The following is a 17961-nucleotide window of genomic DNA, read 5'->3' on the forward strand; positions in this document are numbered from 1 at the left end:
ATAAACGTCATTAACTCATTCCTTTATTTTCTTTAACGAAGGCACACTAATTGTGTTTTTCCTTCAACACTCCCCCTTGTGCCGAGTTTAAAGATATAATGGTGCATAAGATGTTGCCTTATTAAAAACCTTACCAAGTAACAAAACCCAATGAGAAAAAATAAAACCTTGGTCGAAGGGGAAAAAAACACAACGAACCTATGACATTTGAGATTATACATATGTGCTAGACTCCCCTTGATGTTTGCACATTCCCTTGATCTTTACATTAATCATGAGAGCTTTGATAATTTTTACATATTTAATTATGTGTTTTATTTGATACGTATTTCTTTATGCCAAAATGCAATGACGTGGATAATATTCATTCTCATCATGTCAATTTCTCTTTTATTATAGGGACTATAAACCTAAATCTTTAGGTATTGTTGTTGCGTGGGCACTAAGCTATACAATGAATGAGATGTCGAGTCAAGTATATTGTGTTAAGTGCAATAATGTCTCCTTGCACTTGTATAGGGAATCTCATTTTCCAACACTTATTCGTCATCTTTCAATTAGACGAAAACAGATCTATCTTTAAATACTTCGACTGATCATGAGAGCTATGGAAGCCTCACTTTTAATCTTTAGAGTGCTTAAAAGCCGATTGATGGTTTAATCATCAATATTAATCCTCAAGATCCATTTTGAGACTGTGTCTTCCCAATGATTTTTTTCATTCTCGACTTAAGATTTGTAATAACGATATCTTTTTAGTTCATCAAAAAACTCTGCAAATCCATATTGAATACGCAATGACATAACACATATGATCCATATTCATAATCAAGTATTTTACTTCTTGAACGTTTCAATTCATTTTGTAACGTTACGTGATCTAAAACCATTTCTTTGGTGGATAAAGTTTGTTCTATGACTTTCATATATATATATTCATATATATATATATATATATATATATATATATCTCTCTCTCTCTCTCTCTCTTAATTTCGATCCTCATAGAGATACCTTATTTTACCATAAGCTGCATTTTTCAGTTTTTCGGAAACTACCAAACTGATAAGGTAGTGGAGTGCAATGACATCTATTACGAGAATATCTCTTTGTGGTCCATTACAAAAGAATATCTCCTCGTAGTCAATTCCAATGCGTTAGTGAGAGACATTGCGCTATAAGGTGAGTCTATACTCTTAATTCTCATACGCATCCTAACAAAGATATATGATTGGCTTTATAGTTGCGATGTCGGCTTCACCTGCCCAAATACCTATCAAGACTCAATATCCTACATGCTCATGTGGTTTGTATTTGTAGAGATCTCTATATATTCAAATATTTGTTCTAACATCTGAGGCGTCCCCTAGTGATAACCAAAATCTAGGAAATTTTTATGAGGCGGATTTGAGATTATGGATCAATGGATCCAATTGTGCCAAACTCGTTTTCTTCCTTTAATCGAGTATATATCGAACATAAGGTGGTCTCCCCCTCTTCCTTGGAAAGCCACGGCCTATGACACCATTTATGCCACTTTATGGTGTTAACATGCCACCATCTATGGTGGCAACGCAATGCCCAATTCCTTTTGGGTGGTGTCATGTCCTCTTCTTAGGACATTAAACCTTGCAAGCATATTTGCAGCTAATATCTGTGATCTCATCACTTTGTGCAATAGTGGGGATCAAGATGAGACACAGTGAGGACAAACCATGACAATTCATGTCGTTCCACTTGAATACTCTTTGTTCTTATCTCCCCCTAACGACGGGAAGACTGTCTCATCAAAGTGATATTTCACATATCTAGCGGAAAAAGAGGTCGCTTGTCAAAGTTGCAATATAGCGGGCTATTTGGATGCTCATCTCGAATAAGAACATTTATTCACATTAATTGGTTTCACCATTATGCAATGTGGTGTCGCAATTTGGCACATAGGTTAATCTAGTGGAGCTCAAGGATTGTAGATCTGTGTCAATCCTGGCGAACTCAAGTATTTTGATCCTTCGATGTTATGGATTGTAATTCCTTTGACAATAATTAAGGTGATAGCCAAGAATTAGTGATTAATAAGTTGTGTATGCAACAATTACATTACCCTAAACGGAAAGATTGGTGCGCATTACCATTTACCAATATCAAGACTAGTACTTTAGTCATTTTCCGTGAGACCAAATGGGTTTGTAACGAGCATAAGTAACATTAGTTTTAGTAGTGAATGGTGTGATGACACGCGATCAGCGTGTCAACAAATCAACCGACACCATAAATTATTTAAAGTCTCCGCAAGTTGGTTGAATTAATCTACATAATTTTCATTGGATTCAATCCTTGAACATTGTGAGAATACATGTCTTTTGCATAGGATAATCTCAATCCAAATTTATTAAGAGATCGATAAGATTTGAATGATTAGTTTTACATACCTAATCACAATGAATATAAAAAGCATATTATGGTGTTAGTGCATATACTTGTGCATTAAACATATCACGGTTCCGTCTTAGGGGAGTGACAAAATATGAGAATGAAATCACATATTCAATTCCTCCATAAAATTGTATTTTAAGGATTTTCACAGTTCTTTGTTTCTTTTGTTCTTGCTTTTATTTATCTAAAATATGAGTGTCCTGATGTAACTCCTCTAATATATAGACACACATATCACGACCTGGGTATCCCAGTGAATTGTGTCAAAGCCCATATATATAAAAATCTCGAAGGTCAATTTCTTTTGACGTTGGTGGATTCATTAAACAATTTCTTATATACTTGCTAAATGGACTTATGAACTTCTCTAATACTCAGTTACATCTGCAGTCATTAGATATAATGCAAAAGAAGTCAATTGTAATCTCACTTATTCATTTCACATGAAAAAAGCGTTGATATAAAAACATTTAAAAATGTATAACGGTTCGATTGTCTTTTGTTGACTCTTGTTACATAAAGTGCCAATGGACATAGTTGGGACATAAAGATTGAATATAAACTCAATTTCTTTAGAGTAATTTGATAGAATCGTAAAACAATATGCTCATCCCATAAGGTATGTACTTTATGAATCCTAAAGGATTAGAAATTACTGATCCTTATTAATATTAATAGGTTTAACCACGTACTATTATTCTTCAATACTTCTATTTTTGGGACTCACACGATGCATTTCTTTGCATTCAGGTATTCATGGCATACTAGTATTTTGTGAAGTTGCTTTACTTTATGCAGTATTTCGCAAAGTCAAAATATTAAAAATTGAAACATGTATATTAATATTCGAATATTCTTAATTCATTGAGAAAATTCATAACTTGGTTGTATATCAACGATTGCATCAAGGTCATGTCCAATCCAAAGGTACTCTAATACCGAAGTTTAATGAAAATTTAGGCATATATAATAGCCATTACAATTATATCTTGGAAAATTAGTGCCAGACTGTAATTGAAGTCTGAAACATTTTGAATTGACCTAGATTTGTGTCACTTTTAATATTGAGGAGCTTTCTCCTTGTAGTTTGATATTAAATATACTTTTTCAAATTTCCGTACTCTCATTATTCTATACTCATTTTGTAAGAGGGCATTATATTGCTCATATCATATCCCCCATGCATTTTTCAAACGGTGCATTGTTATCAATTGCCATGGATCGGTTTGTATGAACCTACATGTTCATAATATTTGTCATTTGCTTTAGGGTTATTTCTTCATTATTATCCATAGTTCGTTTTGAAAATTTTTTCTCTTTTATTTTTTTTTCTGAAAGACATTTCTTTGTCTTGAGAGACATTTCTTTGTCATTCAATATTTTAAATATGCTTCCAAGTTACGTGTAGGAAAACATGTTTTCATAATTCAATCATGGTTGAGCCTTAGTTGACTTGTAGGGAATGTCGGTACTCAAATTCTTTAGAGTCCAATATATGTTGTGTTGGTTTAAACAACTGTAAATAGAGTACGAGACTTATTAGTTTCGCAGTCTAAAATTCTAAATAGACTTACACGAAAATTAAACATACTGAAATACATTATGGCCACTTTGGAGTTTTATGAAGTTGCTTTATCACAGTAAAAATATACAATTTAATTAATTTCCAAGAAATACAAATCGGATTGCAAGACCAAGAATTGAAATGGTCGTATTTTTCGATGCTTCATGAAAATACTTTATCACAAGAATATGTTTGTCCTCTCATTGTTTTTTGAATTATAAAATTATCATGAAATTTCGCTATCATAACAATGCTCATATCATATGGTAAATAACATAATTATAAAAATTATATAAACATAGCATATGAAACGAATAGAGCATATCATTTAATATGGTTAAGTAATTTACAAAACTTAGGAAATTATCGTATTCATGATACATGTCAATCAACATGTATAAATATATAATGCTTAAAAATTTAAATCATAGCATCACGATTTAATGACATACTAAGTAATTTAATTTTGATAAAAAGCATAGCATATAACATGAATAATATTTAGAGAGTACTTTGCTCACATAACATATATAATTTCATTTATATGAATGAAATGCAATAAACCGACAATACTAATTTAGATCTTACTTGTCAGTTTGCCAAATAAACTGCATATTTAAGCGATTATGGATCTCATGATTCCATGTTGCTTGTCACATAGTTATAAATAAATCACATGAAAAAAAACAACAATATTTACATGATTAGTCACTTTAATCATATGTAATGAAATTTCATTTGATTTTAATTTACCTTATTCGATAAAGGTAATAAATAATATATAAAAAGTAAAGTAGATTGCACATTTACCATTTACACAGTAGTTGTTAAATTGAGATCAGTAACAGTGAATAGTAAATATGATTCACTGAGCGGCAAAAGTAACAAAATAATTACCTTTGATTGTTTACTATAAGAGGTAAATTTTTTAATAACAAGAGTTAAAAACCTATTTTTTCATGGGTCGAGTCGGGTCGACGGATACGGTTTAGGAGTCGCCGGGTCGAGGTCTGCAACCGCAGATCTGAGTAAAGCGTCGGATTTGTAAATTTGCCAAATATTGCCTGTAACTGTGATTACTTTTCACGTTCGATTGAATCATCACATCTCTCGCATTAATCGTCGTAGTGTAAGTGATACGTTACATAGAAAACAATTAGAATTGCATATATATATATATATATATATATATATATATATATATATTTAACTTACCATAACAATAAGTGGTAAGGTGAAAATAAAACAGGAAATAATTAAATGATAAAATTGCATAATTATCGTATAATATTTTGGTAAAACATAAATAATGTAATAGTAAAAAATCACTATGTGGTCATTTTTAAAATTACCTTTTAGTTTACCACCATAGTAAATTCTGATTTCCCAAAAAAGTTTAAAAAAATTTCTTTTTTTTTTTTCGTGGATCGGATCGAGTAGATCCAAGTCCGCATGACGACGCGACGCCTCCCAAAATTGAGGCCTTCACCTTGCAGCTCTGATCTAGCCTCCGGGCACCGCGCCGCAGGCCACCCTCGTTCTCATTGCGTCGACCGATGCGGCCGGATTAAGGGTCGTCGAAGCTCTGGGCTGCAAGGAGGAGGCCCAAGCTTTGAGACGACGTCGATCTAATGGATCTGGGCAGCGACGACATCAACTATATGGATCGAGCGTGGCATCTAGTTGTGCTGGCGTTGGTCTCTCGACGTGAAACAGGTCGGAGAAGATGGAGGCTAGCGGTGGTGGAAGGGTGCCGACAGTGAGAACAAATAAGGAGGTGGGTGCCCATATAAGAAATATGTGTGCTTTTCTGCCTTCTTCTCTTCTTCTACAAAAATTATTTTCAGCAGAAGCTATGGTTTCTAGGTTTTCCTATTGTTATTTTTTTTGGCTAAAACTCAAATCCAAAGCAAACGTGCTGATAACGTGTTGTAGGGAAAATAGAATGATCTACTCATCTCATTGATAATCCCCTTTATATAAGGGTCAAGATTACAATAGAAGTAAATGGTAATTACAATAGTAATTAAGGCTATATAATAGTGATTGATCCGTTACATATTTCATTCTAATGACTTATCAAAATAATTATACATTTTAGATTTCATATATACCAAATACCCATATGGAATTAACAAAATATTTTCCATTTCCATATGAGCGTGGAAAGAATTTCAAATCATTTTCTTTTCACATTACATTTAAACAAACAAGACCATATGGTAGTAAACGCTTCATGGAATTCAAAATCTTTCTACTAATTATATTCCGTCTCTCCTCTTATTCTTGATAAAATTCATTCCGAACTAGTAAACTTGTCATATATTTCCTTAAATTAGTAATGGGAAACAAGAGTTTATCGTATCGGGATTCCTTAATATGATTAAGGGTTCGTGAGAATGATGCGAGTATAATGCATTCTTTAGTGTGATGTACGTAGAATATCGAGACATGGTTGGCAATGAAAATATATAGAGGAGGATGACTTAGTTTCAAATAGGACTGTAGAGGTAGCCTTTACTGTTCACATTGAGCTGCATCAATCTAGAGTAAGTGGCTTAGAAACTTTGCCCCTAAAGAAGCAGCAGCGAGCTGCACCACTCTCAGTTTTTCATCAAACACCAAACTTGGGAATAGTATTGATGTAAAAGCTCCCACTATAATCTATACACAATCACAACAGTGAGATAGATGATTAAGATGCCTACATTAATTCCTTTTGACAGGGATGGGATCCAAATATAGGGACTTGCTCTGTTTTCTCAAGCGCATAATATATGAAAGGCCTCGATCAAGTCTCTCTTTTGCCGCCTATGTCATTTGGTTCTAACACGTGGAAATGAGTAGTTCTTTTGGCAAACAATATACATAGAGTTTTTTTCACCAACAGTCCCTCAACTCTGGTGTACCTACCAATGTGATACCTCAACTCTTAATCGTACCAATGTGATACCCAGACTCTAGTATTGCTATCATTGAAGTACTTCCGTCAGTTTTTTTAAACTTTTCCGTTATCTTGGTGACGTGGCAGGTACGTGAGGCCCACAAAGAGGGTTAAAAGACAAAATTAACCTCATCTGAGAGGAGCAATGTTTTTCCCGCCTTTTACCTTGAGAAAGACACCCAACAATTCCAATTTTTGCGCCAATTTTCACTCCCTACTCCTTAATTTGTGTCTAATATCTAAACTAAAGAACTACCGCCAACCAGTCGACCACAATCTGATAAAACCTAGATCAATCTCATTTTCTATTTTTACCCTAGCACTTGTTAAACTAACAGAATAAATATATAAATTTATATGGAACATCTCATTTCCACAATCTCATAAGAATATAAAAACACATAACTTAACGAAATTCAACTACATGTACCATTAGTTCTTACAAGCAAAAATCATGGCAGATCAACATAAAAGGTGGCAACTAATGGTACTTAAACATGTATTTGAATTTCGTTAAGTTATGTGTTTTTATATTCTTATGAGATTGTGGAAATGAGATGTTCCATATAAATTTATATATTTATTCTGTTAGTTTAACAAGTGCTAGGGTAAAAATAGAAAATGAGATTGATCTAGGTTTTATCAGATTGTGGTCGACTGGTTGGCGGTAGTTCTTTAGTTTAGATAAGAGACACAAATTAAGGAGTAGAGAGGGAAAATTGGCGCCAAAATTGGAATTGTTGGGTGTCTTTCTCAAGGTAAAGTGCGGGAAAAACATTGCTCCTCTCAGATGAGGTTAATTTTGTCTTTTAACCCTCTTTGTGGGCCTCACGTACCTGCCACGTCACCAAGATAACGGAAAAGTTTAAAAAAACTAACGGAAGTACTTCAATGATAGCAATACTAGAGTCTGGGTATCACATTGGTACGATTAAGAGTTGAGGTATCACATTGGTAGGTACACCAGAGTTGAGGGACTGTTGGTAAAAAAAACTCATATACATATATATGTGCAGGTGCTATATATCTACCTCCAATTCCAATTAACAATTTGGCCAAGTGGGTAATGAATCGAAAGGTATGATATTGCAGCAGTTGTATTTCTTATGCTTTTCCTACAAGTTGGAAAAATGGATGCCCGTGCTAGCTACAAGTCCTTTCATGAGCAGTGTATAATGTAGACATTCAAGAATATAAACCCATAGCTCTTGCCAGTCATATGCATAAAGTGCAGGCATGAATAATTGAGACAAGAGGGTGGATAAGGCATTGCAAATCATGAAAGCAAAACATAGCATCATGAATTGTAAAGAAGGAAAAGGACACTTGTATCATGCTGACCTAACTCATATGATAGAATTCATGCCAAATTATTATAAGGGCTGCGAATGTCACATGGCTTTTATTATTTAGAATCAGGGTTAGGGTAAGCATTCCCTTTTTTTCTCATAGTTTAGGGTTTAGTTCTCACAATCCAAATAGTTCGAGGTCTATCTCCGTGATTATGCACTCATTATTATTTTTTTCTGAAGAGAAGAATTGATATTGCAAACTAATTAACCAAGAACATATGAAATTAGAGTTATTACTGTGGCCTAATCAATGAACAACCTCCTTAATAGGCTAGGTGTTATAGATTAATTAAGCAGATCGACCACCAGCAATCAATTCGATTATTCTGATATATGAACTGCATGCATGGCTCTACATAGCTATAAGAACTATAAATCGCAACAAGCACAAAAGTGTGCTTGCTATATATATGAAGTACGCTACGTATCCACAAGCAGTGCAATAATACAATGTTGCAATTGCCGTCTGGTTTACCATCAGACGACCCCAGTATTTATTTCAGAACCAAAAGCACATATGCAAATTCCTATTACAAAAGGTTTCCTTTTATCTGTGTCTACCTGGGTTTATAAATTTTCCATTTTCAAGTCCTAGTTGTGAGTCAAGTATACAATTCACCAAACTATAGGCCCCGCTCTACTGAATTTGCCAAACTAATGATGTAAGTAAATGTGTGCATCGGTGGATCAGATTTGGAAATTATGTAAATCAAGGGAGTAGATTGCGTGAAACATATTACGCCTTTAAGAACTGCATATTTGGTCAGACGGAGAATTGATCGAGTTCTCATCCCCAACATATATAGGATTAGCATCAACATCTAATGTGAATTTGTGATGACGAATTGAACGTACTGTCGTAGGGTTAATCATCTCATAGTCGAAACATGTTTTTTTTTTAAGATTTACAAATGTTTATGTGGCATGAATAACCATTATATATTCCTCTGTTGTGCTGTGACAAAACAATAAGCAATACACTATAAAATACACATTTTTATGTGGCATTTGATCATGTGGGCATTATAAAAAAGATCTCACATATCACAACAAATGTAATTTTTAATTATATCATAATACAAAAGCCACATTTTGTTGTGATACGTGAGATCATTTTTATAATGCCTACATGATCAAAGACCACATAAAAATGTGCCTTTTGCCATTTTTTTTATAGTGAGAAGTCATGATAAACAAAAAACTCATAACTAACATGCGTAATAGAACTATTATTTAATAATAATCTTAATAATTTCTACGACTTATACCAGTATAGCAATAGACAACATACTAAATTAAACGAAAAAATATTGGGTGTAGATCCAGGCTCTAAAACCCAAGCGCAAAACCTATCTTGTGAAACTCTAGGCAAGGATTGTAACTTGCCCGTCGTCAACCCTAGTCACAACCAAGCACCGACCATCACCAGCCAAGGAAGAAAATTGGCATCAGTTGTGGATCTTTTGCTTCATGTGAATTGGTCTCCATCATGCCTTAATAGATCTGGATGCGGCCTCAGAGGTAGATTATTGTCAAGAAATGTGAAAGTGTTCTTCAATCTGATCTCACCACCACCACCACCATTGAGCAACCCAGGATCGAGCAACCGATGATCATCCTTCATGATAGCATTGCGAATCCTATTTGGGTAAACTCGAGTAAGAGAAGAGTTTGGATCAAATGAATGAATGAAGAATTGGCTGAAAAAGAGAGGGATTGCAAATAGTTTGATTCATAATATTGATCATAGAGAGGGAGAGATAGAAGGAGCATTAGACACTTAAATATGAAGAAACTAGGGTTTCTCCTAGTAGGGGAGGCGAAACAGTAGTAGGGTTAAGCTATTATCATGGAGTTATAGTCGAAATATTGATAGAGCGTTAATTAAAACGTCTATAATAAACCCTGTAAAATGTCATCGTTAGTGTAGAATAAGCATGGATCGTTCAATCCGGTGAATTGAAGGGAACTCTAAACTTTTAGTGTTAACAAATAATGGGGGGTTTGAGATTGATTATTAATTACTAAAATAAAATCTAAATTACTATTTACATGATCGACTTTTCTTTAACAAACTTAAACCAAATTTACCATTACACCACATAATTACAAGTTCGAACCTGTCAAGCATTCTAATTCGACCAATTACATACTTTTTAGACACCAATACAATTAGAGCCTTATGGGATCATCTAATCATGCAAGATTTCAATTAACATTTAGATTGACTTAGGACCTAATCTAAATTTGCATGCAATCGAATTCAATAACACTTAGAGTAGAAATCAAACAAGATTACATTTAAGCACCAAATCTTTGTTGGAGACATGTTTCATGTATGTCGTCACCCACGATGGTTTCACATGCAAATTTCCAGAATTTTTACCACTTTTAATCAACACAAACCGAACCTACTTAGGGCATGATTCAATTTGTGTCAATATGGTTGATGAATATAGCACTCAAACACAATCTTAGGGACTGCATCCAAACACTAAATTCATATGCACATATCTGAAAATTATCTAAAAGTATGAGAAAGATGATTAGAACACAACAATAGAAATACAAACTCATTAATTATAGGAAACCATCAATTCGGCAAAGATCTAAAAATCCAATAAAACAATCTGAAAATTTCGATTCTTAATACAAAACAATAATCTCACACAAACATCACACTACAATCTTCATAGGCAAAGTATTGTAGAAAATCAAAAACGAACAAACCCATGAAGAAGAGTTGCGAGAATCACACGTTGTACGAACCTTGGAGGTGTGTCTTCAATGGTGATTTCAGTGGAGATGGAACTTGTATATGGTGGGGAACGGTTTGCTGTTTTGGTGAAGGATGTTTGAGGTAGTATTTTGGTAGAGTTTTGGCTCTTGAATGCAAATGAGAAGTGATCTTTTTCTTTGTGAATGATGTGCTATTTATAGAAGAGTTTTGGCTCTTTGAATATTATAGCTTGGACTTTTTCTCCTCAATTTTTTTCACTTATTTTCGTCATTGGTGAGTGCAATCTCCTTTGATAAATTCATTATTTTTCTCCTTTGTAGGTGTCTCCTTATGTCTCTTTTGCATTATCTATTTTTATTCTCTTCCTTTCTCTTTCTCCTCAAATTCTTTCACTTATTTTTGTCATTAGTGGGTGCAATCTCCTTTGATAAATTCCTTATTTTTCTCCTTTGTAGGTGTTTCCTTCTTTCCCTTTTGCATTATCTCTTTTTATTCTCTTCCTTTTTCTTTCTCTATTTTTCTTTCACTTATTTTTGTCATTGGTGGGTTCAATCTCCTTTCATAAATTCCTTCTTTTTCTCCTTTGTAGGTGTCTCATTCTTTCTTTATTTTCCTCATTTACTTGACTTTTCCTCTATTTGTTTTTCTTCATTGTACAATCTGAAAATAATAAAAGACAAGATAATTCATATAAAAAGATCAAGTAAGTTACTAGAATAGGAGAGTAAGATTAGGAAAGTTACGGAATAAAATTTTAAGTTCAAGTAAGATTTTCCCAAATGATAACGTTTTCTAGTCTAAAAAAAAGGATTCCTAATGCAAGAAGGACTCTCAAATATCGCTAATGCGACCAAAACGTAGAAAGATGAAGACTCCTAATCCAACTAGGTTTCCTAGTCCTACAAGGATTCCTACTCAAACTAGGACTCTAGACTAATTCTGCGTTTTTAACTCATGTAAGCACAAAAATTCATCCAATACCGCCCAAGACTCTTATTACGACTCAATAACTCAATAGTACAACAATAAGGGCTAAGTAAAATACAAATTGAGGTAAAAACATGTTAAGAACGTCGCACAAAGTACTCATATCAAACATGCATGTTGGTTATATCCAACCAATTATATTTCGGCCCTCACTGTTGCGTCAATTTATAATGTGGGACGTTCTGCTAATTAACTTAGCTGGTGATTGGTAGAAGAGATGACAATAGGAAGAGGAAGGCGAAGGTACGTACGTAAGTCATATTGTTTACTTCTAAAACCTCGACAAGTCAATATAGTGACTGTTAGTTCAGAATTTATAGATTGCCAGCGTTTAACTTTGTATTTAATTAAGTATTACAATACCCTAGAGCTCAAAGAATCAAAGCTCTTCATTTTATTTTTAATTAAAGTGTGATAGCTAGCTAGTAGATATTTGTTCTTGGCTAATGACGCTTTAACACTGAACCACGTACAAAGTCTACAAACTATGAATCGAACTATACTTCATTATATATGGTATTGAATGGTAAGGCCACTAAGGCGTGATACTTACCGGGCAATGCAAACCTAACCTAAACACAGCTCGATCTGCAGTTTAATTAGAACCACGTATCATCAATAAGGACCTATAGTTTTGGAAGAATAAAACTCATGGGTTAATTAGGTTTTGTTTTAGGGTACTGACCCAAAGATGACATGTTTTTGTGCATACGGCGAGCATGTTTTCGCATAGCATAGCAGGCTGCTCAAATCAATGAACTCTTTACTTCATTGAGGATGCATATGATGAAATATATTTACACGACGTCCATATATGACTGCATACATGAATGACAACCAAAACCACAATTTGCAGCTCTTGAAATGTTTCGTAATTACTTTAATTTATATTTTATATTCGTTTAATTTATATCTCACTATTGGTCAGAGATCTCTGTAATCAATGGGAAGAAAATTTGGACCCAAATCTAGCCTCAGTCAATTAATCTCCATAGCCATGCAACTAGAGAGAGAGATGGCAGTACGTAGTCCTAGAAAAGGACGAGGCGGCAGAGAACGAAACAGGCGCCAGCAGCGATATGATTAATAATTGAATCACCCCATTTCCATTTCTGCCTTTCATCTCTACACGTATATCTACTTATATTATAAGTGTTGAAAGCCACCGCACAGAGCTCGTGATCCTAGATGGTTTAAATGTCTGTCTACTCTCTCTCAATCCCTCTCAGTACTACTGGGCGTGTTTGTTCCGCATCTCTCTCTCTCTCTCTCTCTCTCTGACCTCTGAGAGATCCATCAGCTGCGATCGTTATATATAGCTACAGAGCTAACTAAGAGCTACTTATATATACTAGTTATATAGCGGTTGATGCCTCTTAATTTAAGTAGAGCAATATGAGCATGAAAGTCTCGTACTCTCATCAACCAAAATGACTAATTTAAATGGTGGTTTGCTATATATTGGAATAACATAAAATTTCCAATAGTAAAAACGAAAATTACAATTGAGATCTTGATGATTGATTGAAATAACGCAACCAAGGGCTTCCATTTCATAGTGCATCTAAATGAGATGAATACAAATATACAATCAGAAAATTGAATTGGAGAACAATAGATTACAACACAGATATAATATGAAGGCACCACTCTCGAAACAAAGAGAACGAAAATGTACCTTTTTGTGTGATCGCGGTATATAACATGGTAATAGAGTTCTCAAATCATGTGGTGAAGAACAATGGTGTTTCTTGGGAGCCTTTAAATGGCAGTCTTTGAAGTGTATCATATGAAAAGGAATCTGCTCAACCATCTGTTTATAAACTAAAGGAGTATTAGTTGAGTATATAATTGTGTTATTGCAAATATATAAACTAAAGGAGCTAAATTCATTTTTAGCACTTCTAATGGACCTCTTATGAAACTTAATTAAGTTATTCGGTAATTCATTTTTAGCACTTCTAATGGACCTCTTCGGATTCTGTTAGTGATTACATTCTTCTTCTCAGTTGTTATTAGTTTTTACCGGGGGTGTTCATAAGTTGATAGTTGTTAACATGTAACTAATGGTAAGCTGCAGGTCTCTTTTAGGAAATGGATTAAGTGGTTCTATTCCAAAGGAAATTGGTAACATTGCTACTCTTATTGAGCTGTAAGTAAGAATGTTACTGACTTATTTCCCCTTTTTTTATTGAAACGAACTCATTTACCTAAAATTTAAAGCTTAGGAATATGTACTTATTGAAAACTGCAATTTTCAATGTGTTGGAAGATAACCAACTTGAAGGGCCTCTCCCTGAAAACCTTGGGAGCTTGAGTTTGACTGTAAGATTTCTCTTCTCATGTTATTTTACATGCAAATTGTTTTTTAGATTCTGCAACAAAATCAGGAAGATTCAAATATTTAAAAAGATAACTATAACAAAGTTTCTAAGAGGAATGTATATGCACGTTTGAAGAATTTAGTACTATTATGAAAAAAATAAAATTGCATATTATATATATATATATATACATACATGGAATTGAATTAACACATAGATGAAGCCAATATATTCTTTGAATTAATAGGAAAATATCAAAAAAAAAAAACCCCTACAGCAGAAAATTAGATGTTGAGTATCTGAAAGAAGTAATTACCTTCACAGAGTACTCCTCTGAACAAAATTGACTGCTCTGCAAATTAGCACAACTTAAAAAAATCGATTCACCCTGCAAAAATTAAAAACAAAATCAATCGCTTCTTATCAAATGCTCATATAATAAATTGATTTGAACAATAATATACCAAAGTAAAAAAATGAAAAAAAAAACTATATGAAAGGACAATAGAAAGGCCAAATTGAAGAACAACAAAAAAAATTTCATGGAAAAAATTTTCAGCAAAAATATCATAAGTTCTGATTTGCATCATCCTTTTATATCCTAATTGGAATGCCAAAAAAGCCAAACCCAGAAATTACATCCCCAATTGGATTGCGTTTTAACCTTTTGCAGAGGGGGAACACACAGTACGACTCTTGTTGTTTTCATCTCCATTCCATTCTTCATAGAATCATTCTAAAAAAGGGAAGGAAGAAAAGAACAATGATTCAATTTCTGCAAGGTTTCCACCGTATCAATGATTCAATATAAGACAAACAATTATACAAATAAAGAATCATACCATATGTCATAACCGATTCAATCTTGCTTCACTAGAATTATAGATATTCAAAATTGTGAGTGGACAACCCCATAAACGAAAACCTAGAAAAATCTGATAAGGAAAAGACAGAGGTTTGCAAATGGTTATTTTAGATTCCTATATTCAACCTTGATCGTGCAATGCAATTGGCATACAGTCAAGAGAAAACCTAATACCTCAAACCGACAATTCGATAAATAGAACCAATCACCCAGAAGAGGAAATTGAAATTTAATGGAGAACTAACCTTGATAAGGTACAAATTGAAAAGGCGGAGGTCGTCCAAATCAAGCCGGCTTACCCGTCTGGTCGAGGTTTCTGGAGACCAAAACTTGGTGTGGGAAGACTGTCAAAGATTTTGGGAAGAGGAAGAATAGTTCAGAAGAGGATTAGGGTATGTGGTCTTAAAGAAGATCAAGAAGTAAGCTTGGAAAGGTATCAAAGGTTATGTATTTGTCTGTGTCTGATAAAAAGAAGCTTAAGAAATCTGATAACAGTGAGAGAAGAAGGAGAAGAAAGTAGAAGAGCGTAGAAAAAAAAAAGAAGAATATAAGGACAAAATCGGTACGTCTTGTAGCCCTTATAAACAGTATCGTGAATAGTATTGATCAAATTAATATATACTAGGCATTTTACCCGCGCTCAGCTGCGAAGTTTATACCACTACTTTTAAATGGAGCAAAGCATGGAGTTGGGGGTACGACTAACTAAACTTTACTTGTACACAAAAGTGGTGTGGGGAGTAACATCAAGAATGATGCATTTGAAATGCTTCTGCCCACCATGCCGCTTACATCAAAACTTCTACAATTCATTAGGTCTTCTTGCTCATCAAAACTTCATAGTTATAACCAAGTGCTTCGTTGTCCTCATTGTGCAACTATTTTAGGGACTAAAGTATGAGGAATTCAAGAAAAAGAAAAGCAAAAGAGAGAATAATTTGAATATGTACCTTTTTTTGCGTGATAGAACAGTATAACATGATAATAGTCCATTAATCCTACATGCATGCAAGGAGGATTTTTGTTGTCCATGTGAGCCTTAGAGAACGGCAATCTTGTGTTTTGTACATAATGGTCTGCCCAAACATCCGCCTGTAAAAATCTTATCAGTGCATCCAGTGAATCCACAACTCTTAAAGTAGAAGTGTATTGAGTCTAGCATATAATTGTGTCATTGGAACTATATAACAATGCCATCCATATTGAAATTGTGATTATTGCTAGAATATTGAGTTGAAAATAGAAATAAGAAATCAATATGAAATCTAGGCAAAGCAACAAAAATATCTCAAACTGAGAGCTGCGAAACTATAGGAATCAAGTAATCATGATGATTTGTTCTTACATTTTGAGAATCTAGCAACTCAATATTCCACGTGATTGCACAGTATGACAACAAATAAGTTCAAGTATCTGTGGAAGAATATCTTATTAGTAAAGGTCACAAATGATACAGCTTTCACAATATACTAAAACGTGAATAACTTAGAATAGAATTGTATTAGTATAATTGTGTCATTTGGAAGTACCTAAGAATTCCACCCATATTTAAATTGTTGTATTATAGCTAAACTGAAGGAGGATAAAACATTGGGTCACATTTGCATTGAAGATACTACAAAAGTTTATGAAACTGAGAATTGTGATATTATTAGTTTGACTAATAAAGAAATCATTATGGTTTAGAACTTTGTAAATTGTCCCTTACCAATTAATCAATGGATCTAGAAATAGAGCTGGAAATGTCAACTTTGTAAACTCTTCCACTGACGATCCTCTTTCATGGTTCATGATCATCACCGATCAGCATGTTCATTTGCAAAATTATGTTCTTGGAAAAAATTCATTTTGGCAGACTGTTGTTTTCCAGGAGCCATACCTATGACCCAAAAATATAATATGATAAAAATTGATATCTCATTAAGATGGAAGGAAAATTAGGAAGAACCAACCAAAACTGAAAATAAAAATTCAGTATTAGTAAAGACTAAAAAAATTAAGTTTTCGTACTGACCAACAGTGCAGTGAAAAAAAAAATCCTTTTGTACAAATAATATCAAGATCATTATTTTTTTACATTATTAAAAGTGCATCAAGTTCATTTACTTGAAATTTCTTATGAATCACTCGAATAAAGGAATACTAAGTTGTAATTTTTTTCTTACATCATTATACTGATATATCCATCGCCATAAAATATAGAAATGAATCATTATCATTATCATACAACATCAGAAATCAACATCAGAGATCACCAACACCTGAATAAGAAGAAAAAACAAAAATGGAGGCCAACATTGAATATAGGGGGAGCAGCAAAAGTTATAGAGAAGAACCAAGCACAAAAACTTTATATCAATAGTTATATTAAGTATATTACATAAGCTTCTTTGTAAAAATAAGCTTTTCTACTGGATGAATTCATAACTTGAAGTCATTATCTTATGCAGTCATGCCTTTCCACAAAAGAATAAAACATAAAAACAAAAAATAATAGAACGAAACATAGAAAAAATGAGCAGCAATTTGATCTCATCGGATGAAAACCCAACACCAAAATTCAAACAACACAAAGCCTGTTCAACTGTCGGAGGCACACCTATTAGCAAGTACATATAACTACTTTAGCTAGCAGAATCTATATATATATGCTTTTCGATTCCCAGTCAAATTCGAAAATCAGACAAAGTCTAGAGATCAATAAGTTTCCACTAATCTGAATACTCGCAATATTTTGAAACCCTAGCATTAG

General features: G+C 33.6%; 1 protein-coding gene across 1 annotated transcript; it reads right to left on the reverse strand.

Annotated features, from left to right (window-relative positions):
- Positions 1-13401: 13401 nt before the first annotated feature.
- On the reverse strand, positions 13402-17389 carry LOC126797016 (uncharacterized). The gene is made up of 9 exons (XM_050523708.1): positions 17375-17389; positions 16918-17088; positions 16555-16622; positions 16160-16301; positions 15455-15553; positions 15009-15080; positions 14661-14732; positions 13699-13833; positions 13402-13584 (listed from the first exon to the last, which is right to left on the reverse strand). The coding sequence occupies exons 4-9, from the start codon at positions 16187-16189 to the stop codon at positions 13402-13404; spliced, it is 591 nt and encodes a 196-aa protein (XP_050379665.1). The 5' UTR covers positions 16190-16301; positions 16555-16622; positions 16918-17088; positions 17375-17389.
- Between the last annotated feature and the right edge of the window lie 572 nt (positions 17390-17961).

Source organism: Argentina anserina, chromosome 6, assembly GCF_933775445.1.
Source record: "Argentina anserina chromosome 6, drPotAnse1.1, whole genome shotgun sequence".
Classification (NCBI taxonomy): Eukaryota; Viridiplantae; Streptophyta; class Magnoliopsida; order Rosales; family Rosaceae; genus Argentina; species Argentina anserina.